Source organism: Cervus canadensis, chromosome 3 (assembly GCF_019320065.1).
Source record: "Cervus canadensis isolate Bull #8, Minnesota chromosome 3, ASM1932006v1, whole genome shotgun sequence".
Lineage (NCBI taxonomy): Eukaryota > Metazoa > Chordata > Mammalia > Artiodactyla > Cervidae > Cervus > Cervus canadensis.
In genome coordinates, this window is record NC_057388.1 from 82,541,030 (window position 1) to 82,555,801 (window position 14,772).

A 14,772-nucleotide genomic window follows, 5' to 3' on the forward strand; every position below is an offset into this window, starting at 1 on the left:
ATAAAGAAAGCTGAGCACTGAAGAATTGATGCTTTTAAACTGTGGTATTGGAGAAGACTCTAGAGAGTTCCTTGGACTGCAAGGAGATCCCACAAGTCCATCCTGAAGGAAATCAGTCCTGAATATTCATGGGAAGAACTGATGATGAAGATGAAATGCCAATACTCTGGCTACCTGATGCGAAAAACTGACTCATTTGAAAAGACCTTGATGCTGGGAAAGACTGTAGGTAGGAGGAGAAGGGGACAACAGAGGATGAGATGGCTAGATGGCATCACCGACTCAATGGACATGAGTTTGAGTAAACTCTGAGAGTCAGTGATGGACAGGGAAGCCTGGTGTGCTGCAGTTCACGGGGTCACAGAGAGTTGGATACAACTGAGTGAATGAACTGAACAGAACTGATTCAAATCGAAGTTAAGACGTCTGATAAAAATGGGTGAGAGAGAAACAGCACTGTCATATAAAAATTATCTTCACAATATATGCTGTATTTAATAATATTCATGATAAATATTTAATACTGACACAGATATACAAAAACACAGGAACACATACCCAAGAAGGCACCACATATAGAAAACCTAGAAAGATTGAATCCTGTCATGATCTAGTTGAAATTACTTTGGTCAAATAATGTGGAGAAAAAGAAATATCTTGAGTTGCCCAGCAAGATCCCACATATTAAAAGAGTGGTAAATTAAACCAAATATTCAAAGGTACAACCAATTCAAGAAAAGACAAATAATTCTTTATTGTCTATATAAAATGCAGACATTCAACCAAGATGGAAAAGACTATACATAAAACCACTGAAGCAATAACATTTATAAAGCTAAAAAAGTTAATAACAGACTTCAGGGAACTTGTAAGCCCTCAGTATTAAGAAATATCTTCAATTTAATTGGTAATTCACATTTACTAGGCTTTCCACACATATGGATATATTCCCACACATATATATCTTCATGGTTAAAAATGACCATCACAACTAACAAAAATCTAATATATTAGAAAAGCACCACTGATAGACTGTTGAAAAGAGCTCTATATGGCAAACATGTAACATCTCTGAGAAGACAGATTTTGAAATATAGAAGCAAAAAAGACAATAAAATCAAAGAATACTAAGTTAGAAATAACATAAAGCCTAACCATGCTTCTGAAGCATCGGCCATCTCTGAGAAAGCACAAAACCATGAAACTGAAATCTCAATAGGAAGAAATTCCATGGCAGTATTGAAGTGATACTTTAAAATATTATAAAGAAAAAACAAAATACATAATTTTTACACAGAGCAGTAAATGCTATGATACTCATCCACTTAGTCATAAGTCAATCTGTTAAAAGCATTTGTGTGCCATAAAATATGTGCTATATTTGTGGAATAAGATGATAACCAGGGAAGAAATGTTTCCTTCATGGAACATATATTCCAGAAGTCATTAAGATCTAGGTCAACATGTTTCTCAAAATATAGAGTAAATCAAAATCATCCAGGTGCAAGTTCAAAGTTCTGATGTCCATCCCTATGATGTTCAATAGGTATTGAACAGAACTCAAGATCTGTTTTTAATAAGCTTTAATGGAAAGAGTGATGTTTTAGCTCTGCTACTAATTAGGTAGCAGCTTTGGGCACTGGTCACTTATCCTTGTTTCTAAGATGGGAATGAAGTGAAATGAAGTCAATACTGCTCAGTCATGTCCGACTCTGCAACCCCATGGACTAGTCCATGGAATTTTCCAGGCCAGAATACTGGTGTGGGTAGCCTTTCCTTTCTCCAGGGGATCTTCCCAACCCAGGGATCAAACCCAGGTCTCCCGCATTGTACGTATATTCTTTACCAGCTGAGCCACAAGGGAAGCTGAAGAACACTGGAGTGGGCAGCCTATCCCTTCTTCAGCAGATCTTCCTGACCCAGGAATAGAACCAGGGTCTCCTGCATTGCAGGTGAATTCTTTACCAACTGAGCTATCAGGGAAGCCCAATACTGGGATAATTCTGCTTAAAAAGTTTACTCTGAAGAATAAAAACATTTTTGAAGTGTTTTGCACAGTACCTGGCACAAGTGTATTCAAAATGGCACCATGAAAGTCAGAAAATCTGTATTCACACTGAACTCAGAAGCTTACCAAATGTATAACACTGGAAAAGGCACTGAAGCTCTGAGCTTCAGTTTCTATTTATGTAGTTAGTGGGTAATAATGCCACTGATTAACACAAAGTTACTAGAAGAAAAAAAATAATATTTTGGTAAGCTATAAGAAATACTACATAGAGGTAATTATAGTAGAGGCTACCAGTAGTTGTTTTTTTTTAATTTTACTGATGTATACATAGTTGATTTACAATGTTGTATTTCATTTCTCCTTTACAGTAAAGTGACTCAGTTACATGTATATATATTCTTTTCCATTGCAGTTTACCACAGGATAACGAATACAGTTTCCTATGCTATACAGTACAATCCTGTTGTTTTTATATACTAGTTTATATCTGCTAATCTCACACTTTCATTCCTTACCCTCCCCACCTGATCTCCCCCCTTGTACTTTATCTCTGAATCTGTTTTTGTTTCCTAGATATGTTCATTTGTGTCGTGTTTTGGACTCCACATATAAGTGGTAGCACATGCTTTTTGTCTTTTTCTGACTTCACTTGAGACTACCGGCATTCTTAGTCATAACAAAGTAGTATGAAAATATAATCCTTGAAAAAGAGGGGAAAGTCTTATGTGAGAAAAATTGAGAAACAGGTTTTCTTTTCTTTTTAAACCTTGTTTTCCCAACAAAGGGCTTCCCTGGTAGCTCAGCTGGTAAAGAATCCACCTACAATGCAGGAGACCCCGGTTCTATTCCTGGGTCAGGAAGATCCACTGGAGATAGGATAGGCTACCCATTTCATTATTCTTGGACTTTCCTGCAGGTTCAGATGGTAAACAATCCGCATGCAATGTGGGAAACCTAGGTTCGATCCCTGGGTTGGGAAGACCCCTGGAGAGGGGAATGGCTACCCACTCCAGTATTCTGGCCTGGAAAATTCCATGGATAGAAGAGCCTGGTGAGCTACAGTCTATGGGCTCGCAAAGAGTCGGACATGACTGAGCATCTTTCACTTTCCCAACAAAATGTACTTAATTCATTCAAGAGTTTGAGTACAGAATATGTACCACCTGGGAAATGGTAACCCTCCAAATGTAAATCAGGAATATAGACTCCATAGACATTAATAATACAAGTCTTGATTCCTATGAGAACTCCACAAAGCCAAGTTGGACATAGTTTCACAAGCCAACAGTTGCTGGAACTACTACACAAAGAACAGAAAACCTTGATTACTTCGTTCACTACTTAAACATCACTACTGTATGAGCCCCAGGGAAGCCCAACTACATAAACAGAAGCATTGAAGCTCACAAAAGGTCAATGACTCGTGTGGTGTTACATATTCACTAAACGTAAGAGTCTGATATGAAGCCACATTTTGTGACTTTCTGGTAGTCCGGTTGTTTCCCAGCAGCAATTTTGAAAACACCTCTTCAGCATTTACATCTCTTTCTGCAACAATCGCAGCCAAGCAATCCATTCCAATTCCATTGGTCGGGAATCTACCAGTTGAAAGCAAATCATCTGGAAAGCTTTTAAAAGGTATAGATCCTGAAATTCTGATTCAGTGTGCCCAGGAGAGGGCCCTGGGACCCATCTATGCAAAATGCCTCCCAAGAAACTGTGATGTGAGCCAGAATCTCGTCGCCAGATGCTGCACTCCCCAGTCCACTGTGTATATGGGCTGTGCAACCAAACTCCAATGATGTTAGGCTAAAATCTGGCCCACTTCAGTTTCCATGTTAGGCCTAGTTTTACTCTTGGGGCCACACACAACACAAGCCTAATCTGTCTCCAGGCCCTTCAGGTGACCTATATTATGCTTCAAACTTGATAACCCTAAATTGACAAACTTGATAAACCCTAAATGCACATCTTTTCATTTATATTTAGTACCCAGAAGAGAACACCACACTCATTCAGAAACCAATGGTGGGCTTCCCTGGTGGTACAGGGGTTAAGAGTCCGCCTTGCAATGCAAGAGACATGGGGTCAATCTCTGGTCTGGGACGATCCCACGTGCCATGGGGCCACTAAACCTGTGCACCGCAATGATTGAGCCTGTGCTCTAGAACCCTCGTGCCGCAACTGCGGAAGCCCAAACACCTTAGAAGCCATTCTCTGCAATAAGAGACACCACTGCAATGAGACCTCGCACTGCAACTACAGAAAGCCCCCACAGCATTGAAGACCCACCACAGCCAAAAATAAATATTAAAAAAAAAAAAGAAACCAATGGTGATACTCCTTCATTGCAGAAACAATATTCTCATTAACACAGCTTAAGTGGGCCTTTTACTAAACTAACAACAACATATTATGCTTACTTCTTTGTAATACCCTTACTAAAAATACTTACTTTGGAATATATTTATTTTGGAGCAATTTTAGGTTTATACAGAAGTTGCACATGTAATACAAAGAGCCCCCAGGGCCCCCTCCCCCAGCTTGTTTTCCAAATGTTAACACATATAGTACCACAATACATCTACCTGAACCAAAGATGAGTTTTCTTAATTACATCTTTTTCCAGAAATTACCTTCCTCAACACATTTCTTTCATCCTGAAAGAATGTTTTTCTTTTGTTTCATTACATGATGCAAGTATAATGAAAGTGAAGTTGCTCAGTTGTGTCTGACTCTTTGCAACCCCGTGGACTGTAGCCTACCAGGCTTCTCAGTTCATGGGATTTTCCAGGCAAGAGTACTGGAGTGGGGTGCCATTTCCTTCTCCAGGGGATCTTCCTGACTCAGGGATCGAACCCAGTGTCCTGCATTGTAGGCAGATGCTTTACCCTCTGAGCCACCAACCCTTAAATTTCCTCTATTAAGATTCATAGCCATGATTTCATCTTGCAAGACTTTGACCCAAAGACTTAAACTCTGAGTTTTACAAGATGGAATGTAATGCCTTATACTTGTTAAGATATTCTGAGTCAAGGTCCAGATAGACAGCATCCACTATTGTCTCTAGATTCATGCCACACAGTTATCTGGTAAGCAAGACTTCTATACTTTTATCTTATGTGACAGGTTTGGGCTTGGGTAACATAAACCTCCCTAGAGTTGCATTAAGCAACTTCTGATGCACACATACCATCAATTAATTACTAACCACAAAAATTATCTGTACATCCAATTACTCTGTTATTCTTGCAAAGATATTTCCCTACCTCAGAAAAGTTCAGACACATTGCATCTCTACATTTTTCATCTGTACTAGCCTAATATACCTTTGCATGTTGTTCTTCAGTTGAGAGGTGTAGATATGTGCACAGTGGAAGGAGTCCATGCCCAAAATGACTCTGAAATCCTTAGGGGAAAAAAGGAAACTCTCTTAACAACTACTGACCATTCACTGAAGCAATTAATGACCCTGTGTGAAAACTGATGCCCACAGGAAGCCCACAGAGAATTCCTGATGAGTGACAAACTAAAATCAGAAGAAAGAGAAAATTGGGATTGTAGTATTATTTCTCTGTCAAGAAAAGGGTTCCATTCATCCTCATAAAATTAGTTGCTGGCTTTAGTTATTATAAAAAGTTTAGTGAACAGAATGGCTCATGTACTATTAGCAAGTAATATTTAAGGACTTATTAACTGCTATTTAAGATAGGAATCTACTATTGAGATCCTGATTAAAAAGGGTAAATTAAACATGCAGACCCACAGACAGCTAAGCTCAGCTCTATCAATCAGTGCCAGAAGATTTTTCTAAACAGCTTAGTTCTCCACAAAAGATCTGAATAATTTCCAATTCTGTTTATCTCTCAAAACCAGGCTGTGGAATTAGTTTTTAAATTGCAAAAGAGAATCAACAATGCTTTCAAGGAAGGCTGCAAACTCACAGCCTTCCTATTATACGTGTGAGCTTCTTAAAACGAGAAGCCATTAAAAACATCTTTTAAAAGGTATCATAATGCCAGAAACAAAGCTCTTCAAACTCACCTCATAGTAACTCCGAACTGCATTGCAAAATGCTTCGTCAGCTACAATCTGGGTTTCCCCATTGAGGAAGGCCTGGAACCGTTCTTTCAGTAACTGCAACTGTTGCTTGTTAAGCTGTAAGAAAAAAAGAAGGGGGGAGGAAATCAGATTAAAAAAACTAGCTAATCCATGACACATAATGGTTTTTAAGAGTTATATTTGCCACGTGTGTCTAAGACTTGATACCCAGAATTCACTTATGGGTCAATTTTTAAAAGCTTGTAAATTATTGCCCCACGAACTTCAGAATACCTGATACTGAAAACAGAATCCAAATTTCTGCCCCAAACAGCGTTCTTGTGATTACTACACTCCAATCTCTTTGCAGAGATGGGGGAAAAAAATCTAAAATTCAAATGAGAAGTTAACTGCCAGCTGTCCTGAACAGAGGGCAAAAAGGGATAAGAATTCTTGGAGGTGAGTGGACAACCAACAGTTCTGAACACAAGAGGACAGGAAAGACAGAGATACTCAGAGAAAGAATTCTCTGTAAAGGACATCTGTTGAATGCCAAAAGCTTGAATTATCATGAAAAAACATCTCAGTGACTGAGCTGGGATAAAGGGATGATGAGGAGGGGAACAGAGGGGCAATGGGGGCAGTGAGTGCATCTCCAGGCAGGCTAGGGGAAGGTAGTAACTCAGGGAGAGGAGTGTAAGTTTACAACCACGTTTGCTCACCTGGGGCTATCTAGCACGGTTACGGAGGGCAGGTTAGACATGGACCATGGCTTACTAACCACATCTTCTAGTCATCAACTACAAGCAGAAGCAGCTATTTCATTTCTACAGCTCACCGCAAAATGAGAGCGAGGAGCCCCTTATTGAAAAAATTCATTTCAAGACAGCAGCAAAAGAGCATTCAACCTGTCATGGACCCTTCTAAGCAGGAGCCCATGTGGCCACTCTAAACACAGCTCACACACACACACACACACACACTTAAAGCTTAACTGGAGACAGAACATAGTCTTGCAGAGTAACCAACAAATCCTGAGGTATACAGGGACCAGGAAGGGAGTGATCTCTCCATTTCAGTCATCCTCATCAGACTCTTACAAGAATTCAGCCCAGTTCTGGATTCTACAGAGAGTTGTGAGGCATTTGGAAACATGCCGAAGACAAAATGATTAAAGGATTAGAAAGACTAAACAAACTGGGATGATTTGGCTTCGAAAAGAAGGCTGATATGAAGTAAGTTTAAAACTGTTCAAAAGGCTTGTTAAAATGCCATTCAAATTGGAGAGACATGCTCTTTCAAAACATGGGTTTTATTTAGGAGTCTAAAAAACAAGACAGCCTGTGAAAAAAACCACTGCTGGGAGTAACAGACTGATAAATAAGTGTCCTACTGTGCTCCAGTGTAAAAAAACCTCTTGCCCTGAGCAGTGGAGAGAGAAGAGCATTCCATTTTTCAGCCAGGTTATCCTTCATTTTAGGGAAAGCTGAACCAAGCTGGAAAGCAGGAACATCAACATCATCTTACATTCTCCATTTCTATGTAATGTGCAGAGAATGAAAGCAGGTACCGTGCGTGTGTGTGTGTGTGTGTGTGTGCGTGCGTGCGTGCGTGCGTGTGTGTGTGTGTGTGTGTACCAGCAAGGCAAATTAAGCCCATGCCTTTCCCTCTCTAAACACAGTTCACCAAAGGGACCAGATGGAAGGAGGATAGCCATTGCTGACAGTGAGACCGCTGACAACACTCTAGTTGCCAAGCACTGGGAACCGCCAAGGAGGGTTTCAATTTGCAAACCAAGGGTCCAGGTATTCAGAAAAGAGCGGAAAGGGACTGGGGGGATGACAATGACCTGGAGAGCACTTCAATGATCATTTGTCCCAACTCCCTCACTTGAGAAATAAATATTATTCAAATCTAGAAATCAGGGTATCTTCATTCAGTTTTCTTCTATCAGAGGCATTTGTTCACCAGGAACTCCTTTAAATCTCTGCAGTCTCTAGTTTGCCAGTGTTTAGGTTTAGCCATTGTTGCGATGAGTTATGTTCTGGTGATTACAACATGGAACATTCCTGAATACGAATGGAGAGAAGGAGATTTGCACAAACTATCTTCTTAGAAACTCTTAACAATGCTAATGTCCTTCACAAAACATGCCAGAGCACTAGGCTTCAACTTTTTTGTTGATAAAAATTACTGCAGTTACGTTTAAGACATAAAATGATAGCTATATTTTAACGATATACAAACAGTCAATAAGAGGATAATTTACTAGTACAAAGAAAAGGTCTACAATTCCATATAAAAGAGACACGGAGGAAAAAAGGCAATTTAAAATCTAGCAGTGGGAAAGCAGAAAGCAGTTTCCAAAAAGCTATTTGCATTATCAAAATAAACTGTATTATACATCAATAGATAGAAGCCAATGTAATAGGCCCAAGAAATAGATTCAAATACAACTAGAAGTATACTATAAAATACCTTTATGGCACCTCAAATCAGTAGTAAAAGATGGTTTCTTCAATCAATGGTGTTAGAATAACTAGGTAGCCATGCAGAAAAAATTAAATTGAACCATAACACAAGGTTACAGCCCAAATGAATTACCTGTAATTTCTTATACCATAAAGGTATAAAGAAATAGGAGAATTCCTTTAAACATCAATATGAGAAAGTTTTTTTTAAACCATGAATCAAAATCTACAGGTCCTAAATTTAACTCCATAAGCATTAAAAATAAATTTAGTATTGTGGTAATCATTTTTCCACATAGATATGTGTCAAGCAATTACATTATATACTTAAACTTACAAAATATTATACATCAATTATATTTTTTAAATAAATAAATTTAGCATTAACAAAATCACTGAGGGAAAAAAAGGCCAGGAAAAAAATACTTGCAACTCATATCCTAAAGAACTAATTTTCAAACATACATATATTGGAAATTGACAAGAGTCTAACCTATAAGCCAACAGAAAGATAGACTAAATGGATAGACTCAGAGAAATGAATCAAGTCACGAAAGCCTAACAATTTACATTTTTCTTTTTCCAACTGAAATCTACATGAGAGCAGAAGGATTCGGGAAGATGATGGAAGAGGAAGCACCAGAAATCTGTTTCCCACCTCAACAACAACTGCATTGGCAGTATGTGTCTGATGTAAATATTTTGTAACTCTGGAATCCCTTTAAGGCTTTCAACATGACAAGGAAGGCTTGAGTTAAAACTGTAGTTAATTTTAACCAATTTCAGCTCTGCACAGTAGCACTTCCTACCCCCTCAAGACCCATAGTATCTTAAAAAAAAAACAAAACCCAACAACCCAACTTTTCATAAATTACTGTTTTTCAGTCACTAAGTTATGTTTGACTCTTTGCAGCCCCACAGACTGCAGCATGCCAGGCTCCTCTGTCCTTCACTATCTCCTAGAGTTAGCTCAAATTTATGTCCACTGAGTCGGTGATGCTATTTTACCATCTTATCCTCTGTTGCCCTTTTCTCCATTTGCCTCACTATCTCTAAACATCAAGGTCTTTTCCAATGAGTCGGCTCTTCACATCAGGTAACCAAATTATTGGAGCTTCAGCATCAGTCCTTGAGATGAATAATCAGGATTGATTTCCTTCAGGATTGACTGGTTTCATCTCCTTGCAGTCCAAGGGACTCTCAAGACTCTTCTCAAGCACCACAGTTCGAAAGCATCAATTCTTCAGTGCTCAGGCTTCTTTATGGTCCAACTCTCACATGTGTACATGACTACTGGAAAAACCATAACTCTGACTATACAGACCTTTGTCAGCAAACTGATGTCTCTATTTTTTAATGCTCTGTCTCAGCTTGCCACAGCATTCCTTCTAAGGAGCAAGTGTCTTAATTTCATGGCTGCAGTCACCATCCACAGTGATTTTGTAGTCCAAAAAAAAAAAAATCTGTCCCTCTTTCCACTTTTTTCCCCTTTATTTGCCATGAAGGGATGGGACTGCATGCCATGATCTTAGTTTTCTGAACGTGAGTTTCAAGCCAGCTTTTTCACTTTCCTTTTTCATGCTCATCAAGAAGTTCTTTAGTTCCTCTTCACTTTCTACCATGTAAATAACACTGCATCCAAACAGTGGTAATTCTATTAGCTTTATAAAAAAAATATGACCAAGTTCTCCTACGTACTGATATGAAAAGATCTTCAAAATATCTTGGGAAAGGAAACAATATAGAAAAGTACATAAAATAAGCCACCACTCCCATTTTTATTCTGAAAAATCAGAACATATATTTGCTTCCATAGCCAGAAACTATGGAAGAAGGATGTCCTTGGACACTGGACATATGGAGAATAAGGATGAAAAAAATTTTCAACTTGTATCACTTTATTCATTTTAAGTTTTAAATCACAGGATACTTTTTATATACTCAGATTTTAACTAATTTTCCTTTTAAATTAAGTTTTAATAGCCACTTTACAAATTTTTAAACTCAGAACAATTATAACCCCCTGCACATAGTTTAAATCAGATCATCCTGCAGAAAGGTTGAACAAACCAAATGACTTTTTCATTTCTCCTTTCAGGTATAAGATTTGAACTCGACTGTATATTCCCCACACTTTTTTTTTTTTTTTTAATTTCAAGGTTGAGGACTTCAAAGAAACAGAAAAAAACTGTAACAATTATGGTACTCAACATTCTACTTAATGCATTACCATATCAAGTAGTCACTCAGTTTCCATTTGAGCCTATTAAAACTAAGACACACACATATACACGCTACCTTTACACCTCACAATGAAGCTCATTTTAATTTCAGACAGCTATGAAGGAAAAACTGTGGTGTTGGAGAAGACTCTTGAGAGCCCCTTGGACTGCAAGGAGATCCAACCAGTCCATCCTAAAGGAGATCCGTCCTGGGTGTTCATTGGAAGGACTGATGCTGAAGCTGAAACTCCAATACTTTGGCCACCTGATGTGACGAGCTGACTCATTTGAAAAGACCCTGATGCTGGGAAAGATTGAAGGCAGGAGGAGAAGGGGATGACAGAGGATAAGATGCTTGGATGGCATCACCGACTCAATGGACATGGGTTTGAGCCAGCTCTGGGAGTTGGTGATAGACACGGAGGCCTGGCATGCTGCGGTCCACCGGGTTGCAAAGAGACGGATATGACTGAGTGACTGAATTGAACTGATGAAGGAAAAAAAACCTGCTTCCCTATGCCTTCCATAAATCCTAGTTCTATACTATCTAAGACCAAACAAACTAAACGTCACTTTTCTTCTTCAACACAGGCATTCAGGAACTTGGAGACAGGTACTAGAGTAAACTTTAGAATGAACTTCTATTCTAGAATGAAACTCTAGAATAAACTTTCTCAGTCCCCCCAACATCCTAAGAGCACTCTTCAGGTTGTCTGTAAATGAAGCATTACCTAGTTAAGTAAAACTTACTTACATAATACTAAATATAAGAAATCACTCTGAACACTACAACATCATGACACTCATTAGAACAGCAATGCCCCTCCTCAAATACACTCAATAGACTGATCACGATTATCCTGGGTCGTGTGGCCAACACAGAGACGAGGGGGCGGAACACTTACCGCATTATAAGCACTCTATCTATTGGTTCAAACTAAAACAAATGAACTCTTCCTGGCAGTCACATCAACTGACTCATATCGTGCTTATGATCAACAAAAATTCTAAAATATCCTTATGTGTGCTTCATTAAGCCATGTTTCATCTTAACTCCATTTACTTGATCCATTGTTCCAGTTGATTTTTTTTCTTTAGAATTGATTCCTTCAACCCATGACCAAAGAATCCTCCCAGTTGTTATAACACTAACATAATAAGGTGCTATCTGCAGTCTTCAGATCATTATAAAAATCAGTTCAGAATTAAGGGGGAAACCCATCATATACATACCTCCTATTTGACATAATCGATTAACATTTTGGAGGGCAGCCAGTTCTATTTGTCAGACTATATTTTAGCTTTGTCCACATACTGTCTTTACACTATTTACTAAAAAATGAATATTTTTCTAAAGTAAAAAAAAAATTGACCACCTGAAATTATTTAATGGGAATTTAGAAGAGCTTTTTATATGAAACTAAACTAGAACATAAATATCCTTGCTAGAAATCAGTCTTTATATAAAGAACACTTCAAATACTGATAGTAAAAGCTAAGTTTTATAAATCTGGGCTGGCAGTGATAATTTATTCATAATAATAGCGGCCTCAGAAAAAATACTTGTAGAGTTCAGAGATGGCTTATGTCCCTTAGAGTGCTGGGTACTTTTTGGTTTTTTTGCTTTACTTTTCTCCCTGTTCAAATTATATCCTGGTCTTTTCATTCTAAGTCATGACCAACTGAAGCATTAGCCCCAATCCAGACTACAGCTGGAGCCCAGCCATTATGCTGCTCAGGAACTGGACAGCCGCCACTGCGTGAGGCTGCCTTGACCTGCAGACCCCATCATGAGTGTTAACACTCATGGCAGGACTGCATGACCTCCTGGTGAGTGAAGGAGGCCACCGGCGGACTCTACAGCAGAGTGGCAGGTGACCACTGGCAGGGGTGGGGGGGGCGGGGGTGGTGGTGGTTGGTGTGCACACAAACCTTAAATAAAGCAGAAAAACAGACACTCTTCAAGGAATAAAAGGGTTTATTCCAGGCAAAGATGGTCTCAGAAATGCAAAGGCATAGCTTTAACTCCCGTTAATGAAACAAAGGAAAAGATTATTAGGAGGAGAAGATTATGGGACAGGTTTTGCTTTTTCCTTTGCTATGGACACTCTGCCAAAAAGATTTGCATAAAACCACTGGAAAAATTATCAGAGCCTTCTACGTTTCTGAAACAGACTTTCCCAAACTGCCTGTCAGAACAGAGTAACAAAGGAGTTCCAGCCCATCTCATACATTATACAATCCTGTGGGAGTCACTGTTATTAACAATTTCCTATCCAAAATCACTGCAGATGGTGACTGCATCCATGAAATTAAAAGACGCTTACTCCTTGGAAGGAAAGTTACAACCAACCTAGACAACATGTTAAAAAGCAGAGACATTACTTTGTCAACAAAGGTCTATCTTTGAGTCAAGGCTATGGTTTTTCCAGTGGTCATGTATGGATGTGAGAGTTGGACTATAAAGAGAGATGAGGGCTGAAGAATTGATTCTTTGAACTGTGGTGTTGGAGAAGACTATTAAGAGTCCCTTGGACTGCAAGGAGATCCAACCAGTCCATCCTGAAGGAAATCAGTCCTGAATATTCATTGGAAGGACTGACGCTGAAGCTGAAACTCCAATACTTTGGCCACCTGATGCAAGGAGTTGACTCATTTGAAAAGACCCTGATGCTGGGAAAAATTGAAGGTGGGAGGAGAAGGGGACAAAAGAGGATGAGATGGTTGGATGGCATCACCAACTCAATGGACATGGGTTTGGGTAAATCCGGGAGTTGGTGATGGACAGCGAGGCCTGGATTGCTGCAATCCATGGGATCTCAAAGAGTAGGACATGACTGAGCGACTAAACTGAACCAAATAACTTCTCACTCTGTTCTATCACTGCAGGTATTTCAGACATGTGAATATGCCCAACTAAGACTACAAATACCATCCTCACCTGACAATGGACATAGTCAAGTGACTAAATGAAAGCCCATGAGATGTAGGAAAAAGTGTGTGTGACTTCCAGGAAACCATAAAGAATAGCTGATGCAAGCCCTTCCTTGCCTCCTTCCTCTGTTTCCACTGGCTGAAATTTGACTTGCTAACTAGAACTGTCACTTAGCCCAAGATGATGGTGAAGCAACAAGATAAAAAGAACCTAAGACCCTCCCCAATGTGGAGCAGTCACTACAACCCAGGACTGTCACCTCCCAACTTCCTTTTATATGAGAAAGAAATAAATATCTCTATGAATAGATTGGGCTTCCCAGGTGGCACCAGGGGTGCCTACCTGCCAATGCAGGAGATGTAAGAGATGTAAATTCAATCCCTGGGTCAGGAAGATCCCTTGGAAGAGTGAATGCAACCCACTCCAGTATTCTTGCCTGGTGAACCCCATGGACAGAGAAGCCTAGCAGGCCACAGTCCACAGGACTGCAGAGCGTCAGACATGACTGAAGTAACAGCACACACACACAAACAGATCACTCTTGTGGGGGAGTGGGGGCAGGTTCATTGGTCATGTGGCTGAACCAAATCCTAACTGCTAGAAATCTCAGTGAGATACCCCATCAAGGAAACAATGCCCTAGCACTACCATCCCTGGCTAGTAAAGCTTATCTTGATTCACCCTAAACCAAAATATTCTTTCCATATGCTATATTATATGAAAACCTCCTCGTTCAGCAAATTTGCCCCGATGAACAGTGAATAGCAAACTCCAAGTGCTGAGGCAGCCTAAAAATAAAGTTATTTGGATAGGCTGAGTTTTACCGGTCCCACAGTTATTGAAAGGGGGAACTTTTAAAAGCCCCAGGTTTGCAAATACTGCTTTAACATAATTTATAATAACACGTATACTAAGTGATTAGTACAGAGCAGAAAAATCCCACTGCATCGTGAACAATGGGCCCCAGGTGAGGCTTACCAAGCTGCTAAATATGACTTCTACCCACACTCTCACTGACCTCCTAGTCGAATTCAAGCACTGGCAGGATTACAAGCATTATGGGGGATGGTCTTGGGGGAGAGGAGCTTCTAG

At 39.5% G+C, this 14,772-nt stretch overlaps 1 protein-coding gene across 24 annotated transcripts in view; it reads right to left on the reverse strand.

Moving 5' to 3' along the window:
* CADPS2 (calcium dependent secretion activator 2) overlaps positions 1–14,772 on the reverse strand; it is a 590,044-nt gene that overhangs the window by 426,029 nt on the left and 149,243 nt on the right. For all 24 annotated transcript variants that reach the window (XM_043463600.1, XM_043463598.1, XM_043463588.1 and 21 more), the window contains exon 2: positions 6,056–6,169. In XM_043463600.1, the coding sequence (XP_043319535.1) occupies positions 6,056–6,169 (114 nt within the window). The remainder of the gene's footprint in view (positions 1–6,055; positions 6,170–14,772) is intronic.